Below are 25,090 nucleotides of genomic sequence, written 5' to 3'. Positions count from 1 at the left end.
AGATGAGGAATCTAATGAGGAGTCAGAGACTATGGGTAATTTGACGGCGGATTTTGCAAAAAAAATTCGCGTAAAAAAGCGAGATCTAAGGCTAAATATAAGCTTAAGAAAGGTAAAATCCCGGCTATTTCCAATGTCTCTGTAACTACACCAGACCTTCGTGGGAGAACTATAGCTGATAACAGCCCACTCCGTAAATGGATCCAGGCTAACGGGGGGGGTGAAGAATATGGCTCTACGACTCTCTGGTATCAATTCACAAGTGGGAGACCAGATAAAAGAAGTGTCTCAAATTCAATCTCAAATACAGGTTGACATACCAACACCTTCTTCACTGTCTCCCACCTGCGGACTCACTAATGTTTTACCAATAACTCTAAAAGCTCCATGTGGACTTGATTCTGCGATTCCAGTCGGGGATGAGAGCTCACCTACAGGTTATGAATGTACTCCTAAACAGATTTTAGCTCCTACTAGGGTGAGCGTTCCAGCACCCGATTGGTCAAATACTTCTCGTTACTAATCTTGATAGTTCTGGAAAACAGCATCTCCCTCTTAATATTATCTTACAGACTCTGACCGATCAACATAAGGAAACACAGCAGCACTTCCTTCAATTAAGGGAAGATAATATCAAGATACAGAATTCCATGCAGGATTTAAAAAGCAAAATCAGAGGAGTTGTGCAGGATTTGGAAATGTTACAACAAAGGGTGCTGGCTGCTGAGGAAACGTCAGCTTGCAATCACACTGCTGTTAACAACCATCAGGAACAAATCGGGCGGCTGCAGAGCAAGCTGGAAGACATGGAGAATCGACAAAGACGTCACAATCTCAGACTATTTGGTATACCTGAAGGGTCTGAAGGGGCTGATCCGAGGGCATATGTTGTACAACTTTTTCAGAAGGCCTTCCCCGATCTATCGGACTGGGATTGGGACTCCGCTTCAGAGAGTCCATAGATTGCCACCTCACTTAGCGAATAGGGGGAGTAAATTTCCACGCCCTCTTCTGATCTATTTTGGTAATTTTTTGTTAAGACAGGCGGTTTCACTAAAACCTAAGCCCAACTCCCCGGTTGCAATTGATACTATATCTTTTTTTTGTAACATCTGATTTAAGCAAGAACACCATGGATAGACGCTGGAAGTTACGTCAGCTCATAGAACCATTTAAATCTTTAGGCGGTCAGGTTTTTTTTACAAGAACCGGCTCGCCTAAAGGTGATTAACGGGGGGCGTACATATTTATTTACAGACGAGAAAGAGGCAGAACAAGTGCTCTCAAAATTAGCATCTTAGGAAGGAAGGAAGGGGGAAAAAAAAGGGGGAAAGGAAAAAAAAAGGGGGAAAAAAAGAAAATTCTTTTTTCTTTTTTTTCTGGGGTGGAAGCGTTAATGATTTCTTTTTCATGATGTTGCCTCTCTGACACGTATAGCGACTAATTGGATAATTGTTGATAACTGCTGATAAAAAAAAGGGGGAAGAAAAAGAAAAAAAAAAGTGAAAAAAGGAGAAAAGGAGGGGAAAAGGAAAGGTAAAGGAAAACAAGAAAGCAAGGAAGAGGGGAAAAGGGAAGGGAAAAAGGGAAGGAGGGAAAAAAAATAATATATATATATATATATATATATATATATATATAATCATAACTTTAACTTTATCATACATAAAATTGCACACAAATAATAAATACATGTAGCCTAGCGGGTTGACCTCCTTTGCTGTTACTCTGTAGGGCTGCCCAGTCAGCGGCAGCAGGGTATAAGAGGGTTTCCTCCTCTTAGGGACAGAGGGTGGGGCTCTGGGTGGGGTTCACCTGGGTGGGTTTGTAGGGGTAGGGTGGAAAAGTTTTCTAAAATGATCAGGATGGGAGGGAAGTTATTGAGATATGATATGTTTTTAATGAAACGTTATATGGAATTACAAAAGAATGGGCGGGTGGGAGAAACATATGTAGATGATGTATAGAATCAGATGTATGGCATGGAACGTTGCAGGTCTCAACAGTAGGAATAAAAGACGACTTGTTTCCGAAGAACTCAAAATGTATAAACCTCAAATAGCTCTACTCTCAGAGACGCATATTATTTATAAGGACCGTAAGCTTTTTGGGCAACTAGGATACAACGTGATTGTCTGTTCAGAATGCAATACTCCAACCCGAGGTGTTGCTATCTTAAAACAGAAAAGGCTAAACTTTGAAATTATTAAAACAAAGGCTGATAAAGGGGGGCGATGGGCCATCGCTCAATTACTTTGGGAAAATAACAGCTATACTTTTTGCGTGTTTTACGGCCCAAACACTGATGATTCTTCTATTATAGATCGGTTAAATATAGAATTACTCGATAGCAGTGGAGAGCTTATGATAATGGGGGATTTTAATCTTATCATGGATTACGATATTGATACTACCAGACACCGAGCTTTTCATAGGATGCGCCGCTCTCGATCTGCCATAACTGAACTTGGACATATTCATAATTTAAAAGATGCATGGCGTACATTGTACCCTCTCGTTGCAGGTTTTACCTATTATTCAGCACCTCACCAATTATGTTCAAGAATTGACATGGCCTGGGTCTCCGACAACATTCTAGCGAATAGCTATATGGAGATCTGCCCGAGGGTGGCCTCAGATCATAACCCAATTATTTTATCGTTTACTACCTTACAGAACCGGCAGAAACCCAGGCCATTTACGTTCCCTAGACATTTGATGTCTAATAAGGACTATATAACACTATTAAAGGTACACTTAGTGGAGTTTATTGCAATTAATTTAAACTCAGCTGCATCTAGTGTAGTCTGGGATACTTGTAAAGCTAGTATACGGGGTTTCACACAGCAGTTCGTATGGAACCAAAATTCACTCTATAAACTTGGTTTGGATACATTGGTCAATAAAGTTAGTATATTAGAAAAGCAACTATCAGATGCACTGACTCAGGGATCATCAAATGTAACGGATATATGCCAAAAACTAGCCAGCTCAAAACTTAAAATTAAAACAAGGCTTATGGAGAAAAATACGATTAGCCTACATAAATATCATCTCTCTCAATATGAGAGCGGAGACAGGATAGGTAAAAGCTTAGCATATAAGGTTGCTGATGACAGGTCTGGAACACTTATTAAAGAAATTAGGGGTCAAAACAACATGATATATACGCAACCAGAACAGATCCTTGAGCAATTTGTGGCATTTTTTAGTGCATTATATACCCCAGAAGAATATCCGGCTACGAATAAGATACAAGAATATTTAGATACTAATCTAATGACAAAGAGACTGAAGGAATCGAGCTACTATCAGAAAATATCACCGAGGCAGAGATTAGACTGGCCGTTGCCACGCTACCTACAGGCAAAGCTGCCGGGGAAGATACTATCCCATTAGAAATTTATAAATTATGTATAGAGGAACTATTACCATTATTATCCATCGTGATAGGCAATATAGGAATTGCTGGGAATACACCTAAATCCTGGAATATAACAAGGATTGTCTTTTTTCTTAAAAAAAACAAACCAGGAGATCAATGTGGGTCATACAGACCCATCTCGCTTATTAATACAGATGCTAAAATTTTTGCCAAGGTATTGGCCACACGACTAGCTCCACTTATCCCACATCTGGTGACTCCTCAACAACATGGCTTTGTTATGGGGAGAGATGCCACAGCTCATATCAATATGGCCATTACAGCATTTGATGTAGCTGGGATTAGTTCCACCCCACTCGGTATGATACTCTTGGACGCTGAAAAGGCTTTCGACCGAGTGGGGTGGGACTATCTGTGGATAACACTGACAACCATGGGGTTTAAAGGCCAATATCTTAAATGGCTACAGGCTCTATACGATAAGCCAACAGCTAAGCTTAGCTATGCTGGGATAACCTCAACCAGCTTCACAATTTCTCGAGGCACACGGCAAGGGTGCCCATTATCACCCTTGCTATTCGCGCTATCTCTGGAGCCTTTTTTACGTGCTTTAAAAGCTCACCCCAACATCGTTCCATTTAAATATGGCTTGAATTCGTTAAAAATTACGGCTTACGCTGATGATATAGCGATTTATTCAACTAATGTAACAGAAGCTATATCGGGTATCACTGAGGAGGCCATCAAATTTGGGTCTGTATCAGGATACAAACTCAATACCCATAAAACACAAGGTATCATGAATTATAAGTCACCGGTTCTAGGTATGTGTGGAACAGCCACATATCTTGGTGTTAAAATCTCTTCTAAAATTAATGAAATAACTACCCTTAATTATGAGGCTCTTCTTAAAGAAACTGCTATTACTTTAAAAAAGTGGCATAAGGTACCACTTAGTATTTCTGGTCGGATTAATTTAAGTAAAATGAGTATACTTCCCAAATTTCTTTATTTATTTAGGTCTATACCACTCTTGGTCAATAACACTTATTTTAAATGATTAGATGGGATCTTCAGTAGCTACATTTGGGGTTACAAGAAAGCCCGTAGATCAATTACTTTACTCAAATTATCAGTTAGCCAAGGAGGGCTTAATTTTCCTGATTTTAGATTATATTTCTTTTCAGCTTTTTTAAGCCGTCTTCGCAGTTTGTTTATTCGGAACAGGCACCAATATTATTGTTATCAATTTATGTTGGGCGAGGACTCTAATATGTTTCTAGCTAAAGTGAATGATCCAAACTACTTTAAGCGAGTAAAATTTAAGACCATTAGAGACGGTGTTAAAATCTGGCAACTCATTCTAACTAAATGTAACACTTCGTTTTTTCATCCCCAATTATCTCTATGGGCGAATCCCGGCTTGCCAGGAATATTTCATGATGGGATATTTAAAGCTTGGAATTTGGCTGGAATAGAAACACTTGGTGATTTATATGGTAATGACGGCTTTTTGGCATAGGAGACATTAAAAACACTCTATAAATTACCTGAAACTTCATGTTTCAAATACATTCAAATGTATGATTATTTCATACGCAAAATGAAGCTGTTAAATATCTTTGATTCTGACATATGGCAATGTTTCCATTCCACCAAGGCTAGGTCACTTATCAGTGTGGGGTACAGAAGCTTTATTTCTTACAAACCGGACGACTGTGGGCAAATAGCCGAGAAATGGAGAGCAAGATTAGGTATAAACATCACTGCCAATCAGATCTCTGCTGCTCTCTGCAGTCTAAATCGATCTATCCACTCCTCAAGCTTGAGAATTCAACAATACAAAACCATCTGTCAGTTATATTATACTCCAGAAAGAATTTCAAAGTGGTCCAGTAATAACTTGCGTAGTGAACAGACTAGGGTGCCGATTACGATCCGGTAAAAACCGGGTACGAACCGTCGGTCGGAGCGTTTTCCCCGTCCGACTCGTACCCGTTCGTAAAACTGTACAAACATGGAATTACGATTCGCACGGAAACACCATTTCCGTACGAATCGTAAAAAACACCGACCGACGAAAATATACATACGAATGTGATCCGGGAATGCTGCGATGTGACGTCGGTACGCTTTCAGGCAGCGTTTCACGACCCAGGAATTACGATTCGAACCGACAGCAGTCCGGACGGCAATATTTTCACGGCACCCAAAAAGTGCCGCAAATGCGAAGTACGGCGCGAAACGACCAGAGTAGGTGGCCCGGTAAGCGCCGTACCCCCCCCCAGCCCCCGCATGTACGCACCGTACCCCCCCTGCCCCGTACGTACGCGCCGAACCCCCCTGTATGTACACCCGTGTACGTGTCGAACCCCCCGTGTACGTTCGAGTCGAACCCCCCGTGTACGTTCGAGTCGAACCCCCCCGTGTACGTTCGAGTCGAACCCCCCCGTGTACGTTCGAGTCGAACCCCCCGTGTACGTTCGAGTCGAACCCCCCCGTGTACGTTCGAGTCGAACCCCCCCGTGTACGTTCGAGTCGAACCCCCCCGTGTACGTTCGAGTCGAACCCCCCCGTGTACGTTCGAGTCGAACCCCCCCCGTGTACGTTCGAGTCGAACCCCCCCCGTGTACGTTCGAGTCGAACCCCCCCCGTGTACGTTCGAGTCGAACCCCCCCCGTGTACGTTCGAGTCGAACCCCCCCCGTGTACGTTCGAGTCGAACCCCCCCGTGTACGTTCGAGTCGAACCCCCCCATGTACGTTCGAGTCGAACCCCCCCCGTGTACGTTCGAGTCGAACCCCCCCCGTGTACGTTCGAGTCGAACCCCCCGTGTACGTTCGAGTCGTACCCCCACCCGTGTATGTACGGTGCGTACCCCCAGCGCGCTGGGGGTACGCACCGTACATACACGGGTGGGGGTACGACTCGAACGTACACGGGAGGTTCGACTCGAACGTACACGGGGGGGTACGCACCGTACATACACGGGTGGGGGTACGACTCGAACGTACACGGGGGGTTCGACTCGAACGTACACGGGGGGTTCGACTCGAACGTACACGGGGGGTTCGACTCGAACGTACACGGGGGGTTCGACTCGAACGTACACGGGGGGTACGACTCGAACGTACACGGGGGGTTCGACACGTACACGGGTGTACATACAGGGGGGTTCGGCGCATACGTACGGGGGCTGGGGGGGGTCGGCGCGTACGTACGGGGGCTGGGGGGGGGGGGGGTCGGCGCGTATGCGGGCACGTCTCCATGGTTGCTATGGGAGTTCGGTGCGGACGGTGTTTTTTCCATCCGGTTGTGACCTCGGACGCACGGGATGGATCGGGATTCCTCGGTCGGACTCGACTTTTCACGTTTGTACGGTAAATCGTCCGAGGACGTGTCGGACACATTTTCCGACCCGAGGACGTGTGGGGAATGATTCCCAATGCGGTTCGTATGGACTTTTTACCATGCGAATCGTGATTGCCAGTTCGTACGGCACTTGTACGATTCGTACGGTAAAAAGACCGGATACGAGTCGCACGGGGAAATTTTTTACCGGATCGTAATCGGCACCTAGATGTCCCAAATGCGATTTCATGGCTGCAAGTTTAGAACATATGTTTTTTACATGCCCTGGACTTATTGAATACTGGTCGAAAGTAAAAGCAGGGTTTAACCCAGATACTACACCGACCAATAACTCTCAATGCAGCATATGTATTGCTTGGTATACAGACTTTAAATAGCCCACAAGATGACCTTATAAATATTTTAATGGGATGTGCTAGAATGATCATAGCTAGAACATGGATATCAAGCAATCCGCCCCATGTTAAGGAGTGGTGGATACTCGCTAAAGAAACATATATTATGGAGTTTTCCCTCGCCAAGATTAGAGGTGTCAAATCTCTACAGAGGCTAGAAAGAATTTGGGGATCTTCTTTTATGTGAAAACTCCCCTCCCCCCTTTTTTTTTTTCTCTTTTCCCTTTCTTTGTTTACTGTTTTTATTCTTACTGTAATATGTACCTATGTGTAAATAACTACAATATGCTTGCTGCTCAATTTTGAACTTTGTATTCCCGCCGTCCCTGCTTTAATTTAATTTGATTTGTTATGTTATAATTTCTTATGTATGTTGAAAGGAACTGACCTCTTGTCCTGTTAATAAAAAGGATTAAAAAAAAAAAAAAAGGAGTATACAAATATTTCAACACATACTACATTAGTTACAATTTCTGCATATTAGGACAACCTTTAAAATGTAAGCTCTTACTTAAAATTCAGGTGAAATGGGCCACCCAGACTTTTTCAAACTTCTTAATCCCCCCAATTCGCAATGCATACAAGCGCTCACTATTCCTAACCCGCTTCATTTTCCGAACCCATTCACATTTTGTTGGTACCAGATCTGATCGCCATCTCTGAAGCAAGAGTGACCTGGCGACCATCATTGCAATATACAGTAATTTAACCAAGTTTATCAGAGAGATGCAAGTAAGGGTCATAGCCAAGGACTTTCAGCCAATTGTTGGAGTCTATTGTGATGAAACATTCAGCCTCCAGATGACGAAAAATATAATTCTATCACCCCTGATTTGAAGGGCACTGTGATATAATATGCGTCCAATTGGCTATCGGATGATTTAAGCAGCGAAAACTCTGACCGGGTTGGCTAGGGTAAAGCTTGGATAAAAAATGTGGGGTTCTATATAGAAGCCATTTGCTCAAGAATCGCATCCGGCCCCAATTAGCTCCCCTTAATGTTGAAAAGGTAAGTTTATTTAATTTGGACCACATACTCGCTGTAACTTCCAAACCTTCGTGTTTTTCCCATTTTGTTATTGCTTTCTCAGAGAGATCCGAACCCCTAATAGGGGCTAAAATAAGCTTTCACTCCCCTGGCTTACGGACTGTGATTTCTTCAAAAAGAGCATATGCCAGATTTTTACATTCATTAATCTGTATCAGATCCAGATTGTTAAGGAACCTGATAAGAATACTAAAATGACCAGAGAAGAAGGAAATCATTCGGAATTAAATCATACATTTCGGAAATGTTCAGCCACCTATGGATCCTTATAAAATCGGAGATCTTCCGGAAGCCGGCCTTAGCCCATTTTTGAATAATTTCGGTCGATTCTCTAGCCCCAAATACTGAAGTGAGTTCGGATAGGGGGGTTGAAGAGTTAATAACAAATTGTATAGCCTCTATAAAAGTCCTGACGTTTATAAAAGATCCACTGCATGCACTTATAGTGCACAAATTTAGGGGATTTCGAAATTTTTTAAGGGGCAGTGTATCTCGTGCTCTTTACAGGCTAAATTCATAAAATAATTTATGAATAGTCCCGTATTCAAATCCGACTTAAACCTAGACATGTATTGTGCAAAATATGCAAAAGAATAATCCCTAAGATTAGGGAGAGCTATCCCACCATTCTCCACCTCCTCATATAAAGTGCTTAGTGCAATTCGGGGAGTTTTCTTTCCCCAAACAAATGATGTAAACATGGACTTAATTTGGCAAAAAAGCTGCTGTTAAAACACACGGAATTGCCAAAAATAAAAAATTAAATAGCAGGAGAACAGACATCCTAATCAGTGAGACCCTCCCCATAATAGTGAACGGGAGCGAGTTCCACTGAAGCAGTAAATCCTGTACTTTCAGCAGAAGCGGGACAAAATTTAAATCATACAAGTCAGCAATTCGAGATGAGAAATAAACTCCCAGATATCTTTTCGGTTTAGAATTTAGCCAGAACAAAATATCAGAATGTAAAACATCGGGCTTACATCCACACTAGATTATTTCTGTTATCTTTTTGTTGATTTTATACCCGCAGAGTAGTTCAAACTGGTCAAAAACCTCAAAGACTTTTGCTTAGACCCCCTTATCGCCTTTGAGCATAAGCATGATATCGTCCGCATAGAATTTTAGTTTACCCATAGTAGGTAAAGGGGGGCGAAAATTTGCATTATTTCAAATAGCGATAGCCAAAGGTTCAATAAAAAAGCGAATAAAACTGGGTACAATGGACAGCCTTGTCCAGTCCCTCGTTTTACATTGATTTTTCCTGCCTCAGAGGTGTTAACAATAATATTGGCTTCTGCGTTAAGATATATTCTCTGAATCAACCCCGTGATCTTAGGAGGTATACCAAAACTGGAGAGGATGTGGAATAAAGTCTCCCAGAACACGAGGTCAAACGCTTTCTCTGCGTCTAACAGAAGGACCAAGGCTAGTATTTTCTTGGTCTCGAAATAATCCAATGCTTCTGCTAAATAGTGTGTGTTGGTCCCAAGCTGTCTCCCTGCAATAAACCCATTTTGGCTGGAATGGATCAGATTTGGGGCTATAACATTAAATCTGTTGGCTAAAAGTTTAGCGATGATCTTATAGTCAGAGTTTAAAAGTGTGATTGGACAATATGAATTGGGGTCTTCGCAGTCTTTTCCCTTTTTTTAAAAACTAACTACATTCCCTTTTTGGAACGAAGGCAGAACCGGGCCTCCCTCTATGAAGGAATTGGCAACCGGCAAAAAATATTCTAAAACAGCATCTGAAAAGGTTTTAAAAACTCGCCTGGGAGACTGTCCGGTCCACAGGCTTTACCATTCAGGAATTTTTTGTGATATCCCCCAGCTCTTCTTTGGAGAAAGGGCGCATCATTCTACTTTTATCGGCCTCAGAAAGTACCGGAATTTCCTATTCCTGGAGAAACTTGTCCAGGGATGCCTTATCAATGGATTGTTGTTGACCATAAATATTCTTATAGTGTTGGAGCGTTAGGTCCCCTATAACCGCTAGATCTTCACTTCGGGTACCAGTTACAAGACATCTCAAAGTACTAATTTGGTTACTTGCGGCCTGCTCCCGAGCTGGCCATGCAAGGAACCTCCCAGTAAAATTACTCTCTTCATATACCTTTTGCATATGGTTGCTATTAAATGTTTCACATTCTACATAATAAGCTTTGGTAAGATCCCGTTTGGCCTGATCAAGTTTTTGTTGATTGGGGCCAAGGGGTTACTGAGAAAAATATCATAGCACCTCTGCACCTCCTGCTCTAGATTTCGCTTTTTTTCTTTCTTTTTTCTAGAACTTTCAGCATCCTTCCCAATAGCTAGGCCCAAATATAAGCCTTAAGAGAGTCCCAGACAATGTGAGGGGGCGCCGTCCCGTGATTTCTTACGAGAAACTCCTTTATCTCCGTTTTACAGAGCAGTTCCCAACTTTCTTCCAAAAGATATTGCCTATTTAAAGTCCGTCTCTTAGAATGAGCTGAGATTTTACCTAATTCAAGCTCTCACAATTGTTTAAGCTAGGTGGGTTGCGAAAGTTTGTCGTTCTAAAAAGTGGGTTGTGGTTCTAAAAGGTTTGGGAAGCACTGCTTTATAGCCTTTGTTCTCAATTCATCTATCTGTATCATTTCCCAAACCCCAGAAACCAAAAGCACTGTGTGTTGTAATATAGCACATCTAACATAGCCCATACGTAGTTAACAGGACAACAAGATCTGATAAATTTCGGTTTTCTTTAACATGGAGATTGGGGTATAAACACTCCTCTCACTTTGCAGTCAGAGAATGAATTATGTCACAGTTTCTGTAACACACATGTAAATAACTGAACACATTCAGCAGCTAGGAATGCAAATATTAGACACTTCTTAGTAATTCTGAAGTGTGATGGAAACAAAGATTTTAATAGGATCCAAACTAACCGAGGCACTTTACTTCGTGATGCACAAATGACTAATATTCACTGAAACTCGATTTCCACACATCATCGTTTGTGTGCAATATGGTTTAATCAGTAAAACAGTAGGTCTGTGCAAATTTAGTGGTTGTTTCAATGGAAAACGTGCTGTCCGTAAATGAGTGTGTTACCACACAATGGTTTGGTTACATTAAAAATATTGCCTTCCTCATGTCCATTAAAGCTTGATGGGTAGCAAAAATGTGTCATTCTAAAAACTGGGTCGTGATTCTAAAAAGTTAGGGATGCATTGATATATAGGACATAATTCCTCTTCATTGGTGCTTCTCAAATCACTTCTGTTTGCATAATAACAGGCAAACTTGTTTATTGTGTGTGTTTGGGTATAGAAAAGCTCTCAAGTTTCACAGGTCCCTGTGAGCACAGTTCATCCAGTGTAAGTTTTTGCATTCTGTGAAATGGAGTTCTGCCCATAACATAATCTCGAGTACTACTCCCAAAATCCGAAGGAAAAAAAAATCTGAACTGGATAACCTTCTTACGCATGGAAATGGAAAATTTGAGAACCTGTTTAAATTTTAAAAAAATGTCAAGTAGTTTAGAATAATGTTACAGCAAACAAATGATGGACGGAATGCTGACAATGCAAACATTCTCCCCCAGTCAAAAGATCTGGGTTAAATCCATCGTTCTTTTGCCCACTATGCCACGCCAGTTCAGACCCAGCCAAATGCAAATCAGTCTTGACCCTGTGCCTCATCGGAACAGACCGAACTGCCAGGCCAGGTCCTCCCTGGACCGGAAACAAGCATCCTCGGACCGGTTTCAGGGTATGTCACCCTTCTTCAGCCAGGCTAGCTTGAATCCAGTGGCACAGTGAGTAAGGTACCCACGTCTGGGCATACCCATCCCACTTAGGGCGAAAAGTGTTACAGCAAACAAATGATGGACGGAATGCTGACAATGCAAACATTCTCCCCCAGTCAAAAGATCTGGGTTAAATCCATCGTTCTTTTGCCCACTATGCCACCCCAGTTTAGACCCAGCCACATGCAAATCAGTCTTGACCCTGTGCCTCATGGGAACAGCCCCGACCGAACTGCCAGGCCAGGTCCTCCTTGGACCGGAAACAAGCATCCTGGGACCCGTTTCAGGGTATGTCACTATTCTTCAGCCAGGCTAGCTTGAATCCAATGGCACAGTGAGCAAGGGGCCCACGTCTGGGCATACCCATCCCAATTAGGGCGAAATGCGTTACAGCAAACAAATGATGGACGGAATGCTGACAATGCAAACATTCACCCCTAGTCAAACCGGTCCTAGGATGCTTGTTTCCAGTCCAGGGAGGACCTAGCTTGGCAGTTCGGGCTGGACTGTTCCCATGAAGCACAGGGTCAAGACGGATTTGCATATGGCTGGGTTCAAACTAGAATGGCATGGTGAGCAAAACAACGATGGATTAGGCCCATATCTCTGTACTGGGGTGAATATATGACATTGTTCTGCATTCTGTCCATCAATTGTTGTTTTTGTAGTTTAGAATAAAGCATTATATACAAAATAGTATTAACCCAGTAGTGGTCTAAGTATCAAGCAATAATTTCTAAGAAAGGAGCATTTTTATATAAATGATGAGCTGCAAGTTTAAAATACGAATCCATTCACAATTAAATAGCATGTAAAGTATGTTTGACAGTGTTCCACTTTGTGTGTCTCAGCAGATGTTGCAAGTAGAGAAAATAATACATATGCAAATTCTAATAATGTGAATATACTTTGCATAGAAATACGTTTAATTGTGTATAAAGTAAATCACTGCGATTGCCGGGATACAAAATTCGAGGCCATGAAGTGTATACCTCGTAAACACAGCGATTACCCTAAAATTGACCTAAATTTAACACTGTAATCCGAACGTGGAACACGTACTATACTGCCCTGTGGCATTTGTGGGGCTAGCATGCCATGTAGGGGGTGTGATTAAAAAGGTGGCGTTTTGTGATTCTGCGTATTGAGCACCGAGGTGGGGGTTATCGTGTTATGGTATGAAGCAGTGATGACAGTGTATTGGTGTGTGTACTAGTGAGCAGTCTCCTACCGTACAAGGTCCAGAGCAGTATTGACACTGGGCTCAGAAACGTTGTTCTTCTCTGCCCCATCCTGAACTCCGCACTGGCTCGGTGGCTATCCAAAACAGGAGCGATAAGCTGTCACACACCGACCTGCTTCCATTCCAGGTTACAGTAATCGTCTACTGTGTACTCCATTGAAGAGCCTGAAACTAGTTGTCCGTTGTTACTGTTTACGGATGTCGTTTAGTCCCGTGATGATCACTGGACGGGAAGTCTGATGTCGCGTCATTAATTGACGCAACTCTTATCATAGGATTGGTTGTTGGGAATATCCTCTCAGATGTTAATTGGCAGTGAGACGGCAAAAAATACTTCCTCACCTTGGATTGGCTGAGAGAGCTCTTGTCAGTTGTCTATTGGTTGTGAGGCCCATTGAACAGACTCATTGAGTCCAGTGCACTACGTCTACCGTCAGTGGGCGGTGTTTGGTGACATGCGTGTTTAAGATACGGAATTTTTTCCCTGCGTGCTGTCCTGTTAGTACTGAAAGGCAGCTTGGGCCCATCGAGCATCTTTTTCTGAGGGATTCTGCACTCAGGCCAGCAGGTACTCTGAGACTGATGGTGGTGGTAGTTAGGCTCGTCGGTAACACCAAATTAGTATGAGTTTACTCTGATTCAGGCACTCAGTGGCCTCTAGAGCACTGACAGTCGCCTGAGAGTAATCCGATCCGTGTTGCCCTCAGCTGTTTCCTTCCCTATCCCGTGCAATAACTTGTGACTGGAAAAGGGCATATCTGCAATTCAACCGTTGTGCCATGCGGATAAAAGAATGTTCTTAGAAGGCATGCTTTAGTACTGGCTAAGGGAGGTGGGGAGGGGGTGTCTACCCATCGGCATTCATGGTTTCTGGAAAGTGTACATTCGTGCATGTCATGCAGAAGTGCTGAGCGCCCCAATCCTATAATTGCCATAGCGGCCACGTTTTCAGATTGATTATGAATGACATTTCTGTGGTTTCAGATGGCGTGTGAGTTACATTCTACTTTCAAATGTGTGACACTTGGAGTGACACTTTTTCAAGACCAAATCAAAGCAACAACCTGTATCTGGGTGCCTTTCTGTGAGTTTTGTTATTGTATTCAGACCTACCACACAACAGTGAACATAAGTTTAACACAGGCTACTCCTATTGGCGTTGCAAATTAGCTAAGGCAGTTATAATGGCCCCTATTTAGGTCTGGCATTAACCAATACCCTTTTATTTTATTAAAATTCCATCTATCTATCTCTCTCGATCTACTGGCTGGCCTCACTGTGAGTGACATCATTCTGCTCTTTCACAAGGAGCATATCAGCACCCAAACTAGTTTTGTTATGTGCCAGGAACTGCTATGGCAATGTGTGGTTTGTGAGACCAAAAATATGTTTGCTTTTGCCTGTGTTTGTTATGATGAGGTCTCGGCAGCTCCCACAAAAATAACGTTTTACAAAAGCCATGTCAAAACAAGATCCGCATTGACAAAACTAAAAAGCTGACAACCAATGTCATAACTATTGGCTTTGCCAATTCTGGTTTATTTTCAGGTTTCCTATAATTTTGCTTGCAACTAATTACACTGATTTTCCATTATGAATACTTTTGGAAATACTAGGCTGCATCTACATATTTTACAAAATGTTGCTTCGAAGAAATTACACCTAAGATTTCACGTAGTTAAGCAAAACGTTTTATTCCAGTTGCATTTTTTTAATGAACGTTTTATTTTGAAAGCAAAGAATCATCGATCTTACTTTCAAGCTTTTCCATGTATTTGCATCTAATCAGAGAGCGTCCTGAAAGCATTATACAAAGCCTCATATTGTTAAACTTTGCAAACATGTGTACGCATTTTTATACCGAAACCACTGTCAGTAGTGCAGCACATTTCCTTAGAGCACTCACCCTAATAAAGGCTTTGTATTAATGAACCATAAATAAAAGTTCAAACAACATTTACATATAGACACAAATATTACCATAAATGCAGACAGTGCCCTTCCTTGATCCACAATGAAGTACTTTAATCTGGCAGCCAAAGGGTGTGTGCTGCAAAGGGTTGGGCCTACTTGTCCCAAGGACAATTGGAACATGAAAATTTGTTTCCCTTGACCCATAAACAATATGTCCAGGGTTTCGGGCTATAGGAATTCCCTCTAAGCAAATATTTTATTTTATGGAGCCACCTTTTTCTTCATTATCACATATGAGACAACCTTCAAATATGCGAGCTCAGCTTTTGCTGCATAAAACTTTTTTTTATTTAATAGACTGTTTACTCAATATATATTACGAATCTGGGACACAAATAGGGCACGCATGACCCCTAACTTGCCTCTTAGTTCACTAATTACTTATCATCAGGTCGGGAGCAGGAATATTTCTCAGTTCATGTTTAAAAACTACATTTTCATAATTATATTACTAAAGCATGATGTGGTAGTGCCCAGTTATGTACAGACAACATATTTCCCATTGACATGGCCATGAACGTTCTCACCAGCCTGCAGTTCTACTGATAAAACTATATAGCACATAAACAATGTATGGAAATAGGGTTTCCGCAAAAACATATTTATCATTTGTACATCACTAAGTAAAGTGTTCTGATTTGTTTTCATCATATAAAAATCTTTTTTTACCATAAGAAATTGCAAAAATGTGATTTCATAACTGCTGAAATTCATATAGAAATGTGTGTGCAGTTCACTTAGCTATTTTAATGTTGTGTTTGAAAAAAAGCCTGGCATCTCACAGCCTTTTATTCCACATGCTTTTACAGAACGATTGTCAGACAGTTCACTTTACAAAATCCTTTCACTTCGATGCCAGAGAAAGAAAAGTAAGTGTAAGAAGCCAAACTGACTTTTGACCTCTGTCTCGTAATGCAGAGTAAATGTGACAAGATAAAAACAAGATTTAAAGGCATATTTAGTGCTCATTCACTTTGTGAGTGAACAGATCAACTGCTATTTGTCAGTTCGCCAGAATGGGCCAGTAACCCTTTGCGTGGCCTAAAAAGGCATATATGGATTCTCAGCCTCCTCAGAATGCACCCCAAGTGCCTAGCACCTCAGGGGATACCCTCTTCCCCCCCCGTATTGACACAGGAGATTGTGATGATTCCCCCAATATCTCAGACGAGGATGGCGACCCTAGTCAGCCATGGCACCTGTCCACCAATCCATTCTTAGACAATGATCCTATATTAGATACAGCAAACCCCCCTGGGGTGGACTTGTTGGACCCAGATGATCTTATGCGTCAGCAGAATGGTGCCCAGTGCCCAAGGTGGCCGCCTACATGGCTGGCGGTTTAAGTAAGCCCCTTGACAAGAAGATAACAAGCTGCCTACGAACAAAGTGCCCTAGACCATCTCTACAGGGTAAAATTGCCCTCACACCTAAAATAGACACCAAAATAGCTACCTTCCCTGCTAAATTTGTCCGAGATCTTAAGAAGGCCATAGACCGGTCATGTTGCTCCTGCCAGGATAAACTCCTGAATGTGAACATAGTGGAGGATGCTAAAGCATCTGGCTCTCTAGTATCTCCTGACACTCTATCCAGTTGAACTCCACAGGCCTTCATCTTCCTTTGGAATGCCAATTGTGCGTTTTCCACAGAGCAACGTAGATCGCTTTTGATTAAAATTGACCCCAAGTTGGGGGAGCTTTCCACCTTGGAGTCCGGCATGGTGGCTCATGGTAATTTCTTCGGGAATCCATTATTTCGAGAACTGGGTAAGTTCATCAATATGACCAACTCACTAGACAAGACCCAAACATTATTAAAACGTATTTTCATTCCCCTTGTTTTTGTCAGTCTGTCGTGGTAAGGGGCACTGGCCACACTATCCAGCAAGCCTCCACCAAAGGTATGGACTCTCGTCAAGGCCAGTGGCACAACTTATTCAAGTTAGGAAACCTCTAATCGACGAGACCCTACCCCACTGGCGATGTGCCAAGGGCAACTGCAACTACAACAACTCACAAGGTGAGAGTGCAAAAACTCCGAAGGGTTGCAAGTAGCGGGGAATGTTGGTGCAGTTTTTATGCAATTGGGAAGCTCTTTTCCCAGATGTGTGGATTTTCTAAAAAGTGAAAGGAGTTCAAATAGAATTTTATGGTGTTCCAGTCCAGCCTCACAAACCCAGACACCTACTTTTCTCCCAGGACCAATCCAGGCTAGTGGAGCTAAGGATAGCACAGCTTCTGGCAAATTAAGGCATTGTCCAAACCACTCTGCACTCCAACGGTTTTCGGAGACACCTTTTCCTAGTGGACAAGAGGGAGGGCAGAGAGCATCCTGTCATCAGCTTAAGGGAGTTCAACGAGTGGCTGGTTTATCGCCACTTCAAGATGGAGGGCATCCATCTCCTCCGGGACCTCCTACAGGTGGCTAATTGGATGGTTCTTCATGGACCTGAAAGGCGCCTATTTGACAATAGCAATCTTTCCACCTCACAGGCATTTCTTAAAGTCCTGATGGAACTCTTAGATATTCAAATTCACCTCCCTCCCTTTCAGTCTGTCTTCCGCCCCATGGTGTTTCACCAAACTAATGAGGCCGGTGGTCAAACACTTACGAACTTGGGGAGTTTGTCTACCTCAATGATATGCTAATCCTGAACCAATGCCTGGTGCATCTTTTCGCACACCTACAGATGACCATAGACTCGGTCAAAGCCACCCTCGGTTTCCCTGCTAACAAGCCGACAAAGATCAAACACGAACTCAGAAGACAGCTATCCAAGTCCCAGGTATCGACATACAAATCTCTAGCACATGCTATCTTGAGTATACAAGTTAGATTAACAGTCAAGTAATACACATTGGACAAAGTTGGTGCCCTTTGTTCAGGTAGTATCTAATTTCTTTATTCTTTTCATCACATTTAGATTATTTTCTTGTTTCTGTAGTCAACACATGTTTCTTCCTTAAAAAAAAAACGTCTTTAGAGCTACAAAACAATAAAGTTTTTTTTTCTAATCAACACAAGGCTATGCAATTAGAATAGCTCGTTGTCTAATTAAATGTATTTTATAATAATACAGTGGATAGTTACATGAATTGGTGGTCATGCAATATCACTATCCACAATTGGTGGAAACCCATGCAGAAACAGTCTCAGGAATCGTTAATACTGTTTCCAAAGTATAGATGCCGATCCAGTGAGACCATAGGTAACGTGGCATGCCATTGTGTATATGTGAAATATCCAAAAACATCACCAAAAAACTGGTATTCAGTGTGCCAAAACTGTGAGAAGGTTTTTTGTAAGGAACTTGTCAACAGAACGAAATACCTGCAATCCTGTTATCCATGCCAATTTTGAATCCTGTTTAGTAACCAGAGGGCTCTCCGTTAGTTATGTTAAGCGACTTAAAATCACACCAAATAGTACTTGATTTCTCATGAGTTCATCCTACCTGTATACTGGTTTTAAATCCACGACCATTGTAATTAAGTCCCAGGTGTCACCATGGCAAATTGCACGTATTGTGGAACTCCTCTCATCCTCCATTCAGGCCATCTTCCTAGGACCTCTTCTCTATCGGGCACTTCAGCTCCTGAAATTCTTTACCTCGAATGGGATCTTGCATGCTCCCAATTTTTTCTGCTCTCGGCAGTGACAAGGGAGGAGAATTGATGGTGGTTCTCCCATACGGAGGCCTGGGATAGTCAGGCGATTTTCTGCTCCCAACGTGATCTGGTGATAGTCAGATGCCATTGGCTCAGGTTGAGGAGCTCGTTGCAGAGATTTCACCACAGGAGGAAAATGGTTCTTCACCAAACAATCACTTCACATAAATTGTCTGGAGTTGATGGCAGGCTCATACACATTATGTGATTTTTGCCTTGCCAATCACATGTTGGTGTCCGCAAACATCTCCCAGGCTGTTCCAATCAAGTGGCAGATTGACACTCTTGACGTTGGAGAGATGTCAGCCTATGGAAACTGCAAACCCCAGTGTTTAGACAGATTCAGGAGAGATTGGGTCCTTTCTCCATGGACCTTTTTGAGTCTCGTCTGGACTTCCAACTGGACAGATATTGCAGTTGACCCCAATTCAGTCGCCATGGATGCATTTCTCCAAGATTGGAGCAATGAGATGGCATATGCGTTCCCTCCAGTCACAATGCTAATGAGGTTAGCAGCGCAAGTACGCAGACAGCCCGGCAGATCTGGTGGTGTTCGCCCCAGCTTGGGGGTCTTAAGTCTGGTTTCCAGCAATGATGGAACTTTCTTGAAGTTTTCCAATCTCTCTACCTATATCTCCAGACCTCCTTCAGGATCCCCATCCAGGGCATCCCTCACCCACTGGTCCTAGAGGGCTCGCTTGGTATTATTGCCTGGAGAATTACCGGGAACGGTGGAAAGTCCCTGGGATTTTGAGAAGCTGACTCTCTACTTGCCAGAGCTTGGACGGACCTTATTACCCAATGATATCATTCCACCTGGTCCAGATGGCTGGGTTGGTGTTTCCAGTTCCAGGTGGTTCCCATGGCGGCAGTTGTGCTTAATTTCATGCAGCAGAATATCAGACGGTCATGCCTTGGATATAACGGGCAGATATTTCACGCCAGAAGGGGTCACTTTTCACATTGGTCGTCGTAAAAATTGTAATTCAAAGATGGTATCATACTCATTATTCCCAAATGTGCCTAAATTGTGTGTAGTTAGAGCACTCAAAACATGTGAAGCCTAAACAGAGGACCTATGCCCTCCTAGTGAAAGACAACTGTTGATTGTACTCACTAAACCTCATTAGGCGGTTTCTTCCCCTTCGATTGCCAGATGGGTGACGCAAGAGGCAGGTATCGGTTTCCCGCTTTGGAGCACACTCAGTGAGAGGTGCCATGGCATCTAAAGCTTCTTCGTTGAGAGCAAAACTGGAAGATATTGTCAACGCAGCTGATTGGTCTTCAGATTCAACTTTCAAAAGGTTTTATTTTAAACCAGTTACCAATCTGGCAATCCTAGTGTTGGAAAAGCTTTAAACTAGATTAATCCTCACCTCAGAGTCCTGACATAGAACGAAGAATTTCCTAGCTTTCGTAATGGAAAGTTTTCAATTCTGTTAAGGACAGGAAGGCGAGGATTAGCCAACCCAATATTTACAGGGTACTTATTTGACCCACCCAGTGAATTATGGAGAGTTCAATCTGATCTGAGTATGAAATAAATGTAAATGTACATCTGATCTTTTGTTTAGCGTTCTGTACATATCTGTTGGAGTCTTCTCTGCTGTTGGCACATAGAGTTCGATGTGGATGACGGACACTTTGTCTTATACTTCCTTTCAGGAGCAGATACCAATGAACAAGAATGAATTCTGGCGAAACAGGTTGTGTTGCAGGAAGAAAGAGGAGGGTAGAGCGTCTGCTGTGACCCTTATATGTAGCACCAGCCATCTGATTGGATGAACAGTTTTTTCTGTTTTCCCAAGAACTCATGGGAAATGTAGTTTATATTTTTAAAAAGTGGTAAATGTAAAAAACTGCTGGTTGATTAAAGTGAGGAAAGTAAAGCCTAATCCTGGCCGCCGTGTCCTTAATAGAATTGAAACTTTCTGTTACCATAGCTAGGCAATGTTTCATTCTTGCAAACTACTGTATTTCAACTTGGCAGTCCCTGTAATATGTACCCATACCCAAAGTGCTCTGAAACCACCTAATGGTGGTTAACAAATCTTCTTACTCTAAATAAAGTAAAGTATAAAGCTGGAAAAGTTGACACTATCAGGCTGGTCTATCACAACTCTGATCATGTGCTGCTGGGAAGAATGGATTTGAATGAAATAACATATTATAAAGTATTATTTTGGACGAAGTGGTAATACTGCTGTCTTTATTCTCTGTTAGGCATTAGTCATCTGGTCCAGAAAGAACACGGACACAATCACTGTTGTCGTCATCCTCAGCATCCCTGACCAAGAGACCAACAGAACCTATCAACGGTGACCACTATCTTCAGCATCTTTGCCAATTGATGGTGACATCAAACTCCAGATCTACTCATCTTGATAAAGGTAAGAATCAACCACATTGCAGCAGTTACTTGTGGTAGGTACAGCAGCAGGCCAGCTGGAGCTGTGAATTGCGAGCGGCAGCATGTGCTCTGTTGTGCAACTGACCTGATCCATGTTTTGCACTGGAGGAACATTATTTGTAGTCTGTTCTTCTCACACGTTTTAGAAGCTACAGTAAACCTAATACGCTTGTGGGATGTGTACACGTGCGAAAGGGTGTATTCTTTGTTAGCTGGAGTCATTCCTGTCATTGCAACTTTAGCCCTTTTTTTCCTCCTCTGGTCCCCCCTGAAGATTCGAGGGAAGCCTGTATTTCTTGGCACACAGTTACCTTAGTAGCATGAGCCTGTGCAGCAGAGATCTGCATAACCTCTCTGGTTTAGGCCTCAGCAGGAGGCCTAAACCAGAGAGGTTTTCAGTCTTAATCTTTTTGATATTTTTAGAATGTGAACAATTCAGTGAGGAAGTTATAATGGGACAAACAGAAAATAATAGACCAAGATTCTATTCTATCTGTTGTAAGTTGGTTAGATATGGTCCAGGCAAATCAATGTTTTCACTTAATCTGTTCAAAACGGCGGTTACCTTTTTAGATGTCTCTTCAGTTGGATTATTGAGTAATCATATAGTTCTTGAGTGAAACAACAGAGACTAGCGACTACAGCATGACCATGGCCAGGGTTACTGGTTATGTACTATGCATTTGATAAAGTCTCAGGAAAGTGATAGAGTATTTCTTGTCCTCTTCAGCACATGCCAATATTTTAGAGGGAAATTATGGGTAATCCTATTCCTTTTTACTTTTGTATGCCCCGCATTCAAAATCCCATGTAATCTGCATTGCCACGAAACACCCTATTGTGCCAACTAAAGCGACTCTATAGTCTTTCTTGGAAGACTTTTGCTACATTATTTTCCTTTCTGCTTCACACATTCCATTCTGCTTCACAGTCGCATTTCCTTGCAAGTGGCTTTTCACTCTGGTTCCAAGATATGCCCCAAACCTGCCAATTGTAGACAAAAAATTAGGCATCATGTAGGCACATTACAAAGGCTGAACATTCCAGTGTGTTGCATGTTGACCAAAGTGTTTGGCCTTTGACAAAATAAAACATTCTTAGTCTCATGACGGGGATAGATCAGAAGTTTGTGTTTGAGATAATTTGTCTGTTAATGAATTCTCGTCATGTGTGGGTGGGTAAATTGAGTACTAGCGAACGTCTGTCTAGCAAGGTATCCAAACAGCAGCTATTTTTGCTGAAACATAATTGGTTTGTGGAGCCTCCACTTTTATTTTAATACAAAAAGGTGTAAAACTAACATTTATTTTAAAATATGAAAAATAAAAAAAGAATGACTGGGTAAAGAGCTGTTTTGACAGTTCCAGGCAGAATGCATTAATCTTGGAATTTAAACCATTTTATACTACTAAATATCTACAAGTTTATCGGACCCAATGCCTCCCAACTGGAACGTATGGAGCAGAAGTCTGGGGATTCTCGAACTGCTCAGAATTACAGAGAGAAGAGAATAGATTCTGTCGGAAGATCCTGGGGGGAGTTATTAGTGCATCGACCTTCGTTTGTCACAATGAATTAAAATTGCACTATATTGAGGATTTTATTAGAGCCAGACCTGCATTATTTTGGTTAAGGATCTGGCAAAACCCAGCAGCCTCCCTTTCCCGTGAGATCATTATGGATTGTCTGCAAAGTGAGAATTCGCGTTTAATTCCATGGATAAATGCGGTAGAAAGGAGCCTTGTGAGCGTCAATTATGGTCACCTATTCTCAGACCCCGACCAGATTGACTGCTCCCATAAAAATCTGGTGAGAAGGGCACTCTATCAATATTTCCATAAGGAGAGGGAAAAAGTGGACTCACTGAAACAATCCACAACAAACTACCTAATGATCCGGGAGCCACACACTGAATCTCCGATGTTACCCCAGCCCTATTTACGTAAAAAATTGGGCAGGTGGAACAGGATTTTATTATTTAGATTTAGGGACAGGAGCATTGTAAATCTTATCTGCTTCCCACTGGGCTACACTAAAAACCTGGAAAAATTATATTGCCCTTGTGACCTTGGTGGTACCCAGAGTATGCTCCATTTTATTTTTGGCTGTGGTTTTTACAGGAAATATACAAAGCATTACCTAATCCCTTACTGCAGGAAATACGATCTGACTGACCACAACCATGCTTTTAGACACTTTTTAATGCTTGGATCAGACGAACTAATTTTATATCTATTTTGCAACTCAAAGTCTAATTTGCACAAACTTAATGCTTTGCGTTTGGTTACATATGCATTTCTGCACTTTAAAGCCTAATTTGCACAAATGTAATGCATTATACTTGTTTACATATGCATTCTGCACTTTAAAGCCTAATTTGTACAAACTTAATGAAACACGTTTGTTTTGCTTCTATAAAGTCAGTGGTTCTATAAAGTCAGTGGTTACATTCCAGTATACCCCTATATATTGTATGTATGGAGGCCTTATGCATAGTCTAGTAAGGAAGCATAATTGTATTTTAACTGTTGCTTTTGTAAGTCATATTTAATATGTTATTTATTATAAATTGTGGTCTGAAATTAGTATCAAATTGTGTATCTTAACCCAGATTTTGTGCTTTTATGGATGGTTTTTTGAAATCCGAATAAAGTCTATTTGAATTGAATTGAACTACTAAATATCAAAGTACAGATTAGTGCATGATGTGTATATAGCAGGTTATATCTAATATACAAAATGTGTGATTTCTGAGAAGATGGTAGCATTACCACTCCAGATCTAGAACTATTTCATAGGAGATTTTTTTAAATGTTCTATTGTTCCTCTGCATTTTTCATGAACGGCAGACACTTCTTATACACATTGGCAATTCTTTTTCTTCAGCGCTCACCGTAGTTTACACCTGACACTTTTAAAAGCCGGCAAAAGAAAAGGTCTTAATGCTCAGAAGTCAATCTACATAAGTAGCATTAAAATTGCTACTTCCATCTTTTCAATCTTATCATGATCAACCCAGATGAAAATCCAGTTGTTTATGGTCCCCTTAACCGTCTCAAATTTGTGAGGCAGCCTCTACTGTTAAATACCCTCTCATGTCCTCCACCAATCCATACTAGTACACCACTCCTCTTTTGAGCGTGCATGAGAGCTGCCGCGTTTATGTTCAATGTCCATTGGCACATTCAGAGTACGCTGAACTGCTGTTATTGCCCTAGTTAAAAGTTTGTGTCGAGATGGGGAAGAAAAAAAGTGCCAAAGGACAAGGAAGCATCTTGTCGGCCTATTCAGGCCTGTTATGTCCCGAACAACCGATCAGTTGTCAAAGCATATGACAGCAGATGAGGATGAGAATCTTGCCTACCAAATTAGATGATATATTTGTGGCAATTCTAGACACAAGACAAGGACTTAAAAGTAAAATTGACTCACAAATTATACATCGTAAGAGGTGACCAGAAAAAAAACACTTGAGAGAGTGACTTCCACAGAACATGGGAAACCGAAGCTGCAGCCTGGGTAAATCAAAACTCATTGTAGAGATCAGTTTGATTTCTTGAATAGCGGGCAGAAAATTCAGAATGCATTAAAGTGGGCATAATATAAGCATAGTCGACTTACTGTAGAAAATTGAGGGACCAAGCATTAACCGTTGCAGGGGTGTGGAATTTAGTACAGTATCTACTTTTCGAGGGACACTATAATTCATAATCTACTTGTCCTGCTAAATAACCCTCTTGTCCCTTTTTCACTCCATGCAGTGAGTGGCAGTGCTCTCATTATGTCCGAGTTCTGATAATTGCCTCTGTGATTACA

The 25,090-nt window shown here is 41.9% G+C and overlaps 2 protein-coding genes across 3 annotated transcripts in view; one reads left to right on the top strand and one right to left on the bottom strand.

The window, feature by feature from the left end:
• GNPTG (N-acetylglucosamine-1-phosphate transferase subunit gamma) overlaps nucleotides 1-13,448 on the bottom strand; it is an 83,796-nt gene extending 70,348 nt beyond the window's left edge. Inside the window, exon 1 of the mRNA XM_085629283.1 lies at nucleotides 13,208-13,448. Coding sequence (XP_085485409.1) covers nucleotides 13,208-13,268 — 61 coding nt within the window. The 5' untranslated portion in view covers nucleotides 13,269-13,448. The remainder of the gene's footprint in view (nucleotides 1-13,207) is intronic.
• A 202-nt stretch (nucleotides 13,449-13,650) lies between these two features.
• TSR3 (TSR3 ribosome maturation factor) overlaps nucleotides 13,651-25,090 on the top strand; it is a 117,258-nt gene continuing 105,818 nt past the window's right edge. Inside the window, exons 1-2 of one of the 2 annotated variants that reach the window (XM_085629282.1) lie at nucleotides 13,651-13,787; nucleotides 21,147-21,254. The gene's annotated coding sequence lies outside the window, so the exon portion shown is untranslated. Of the gene's footprint in view, nucleotides 13,788-21,087; nucleotides 21,255-25,090 lie in introns of both variants that reach the window. The other variant, XM_085629281.1, reaches the window with a different exon arrangement.

This window comes from Triturus cristatus, chromosome 10 (assembly GCF_964204655.1).
Source record: "Triturus cristatus chromosome 10, aTriCri1.1, whole genome shotgun sequence".
Lineage (NCBI taxonomy): Eukaryota > Metazoa > Chordata > Amphibia > Caudata > Salamandridae > Triturus > Triturus cristatus.
This window is presented reverse-complemented; position numbering and strand designations above follow the sequence as displayed.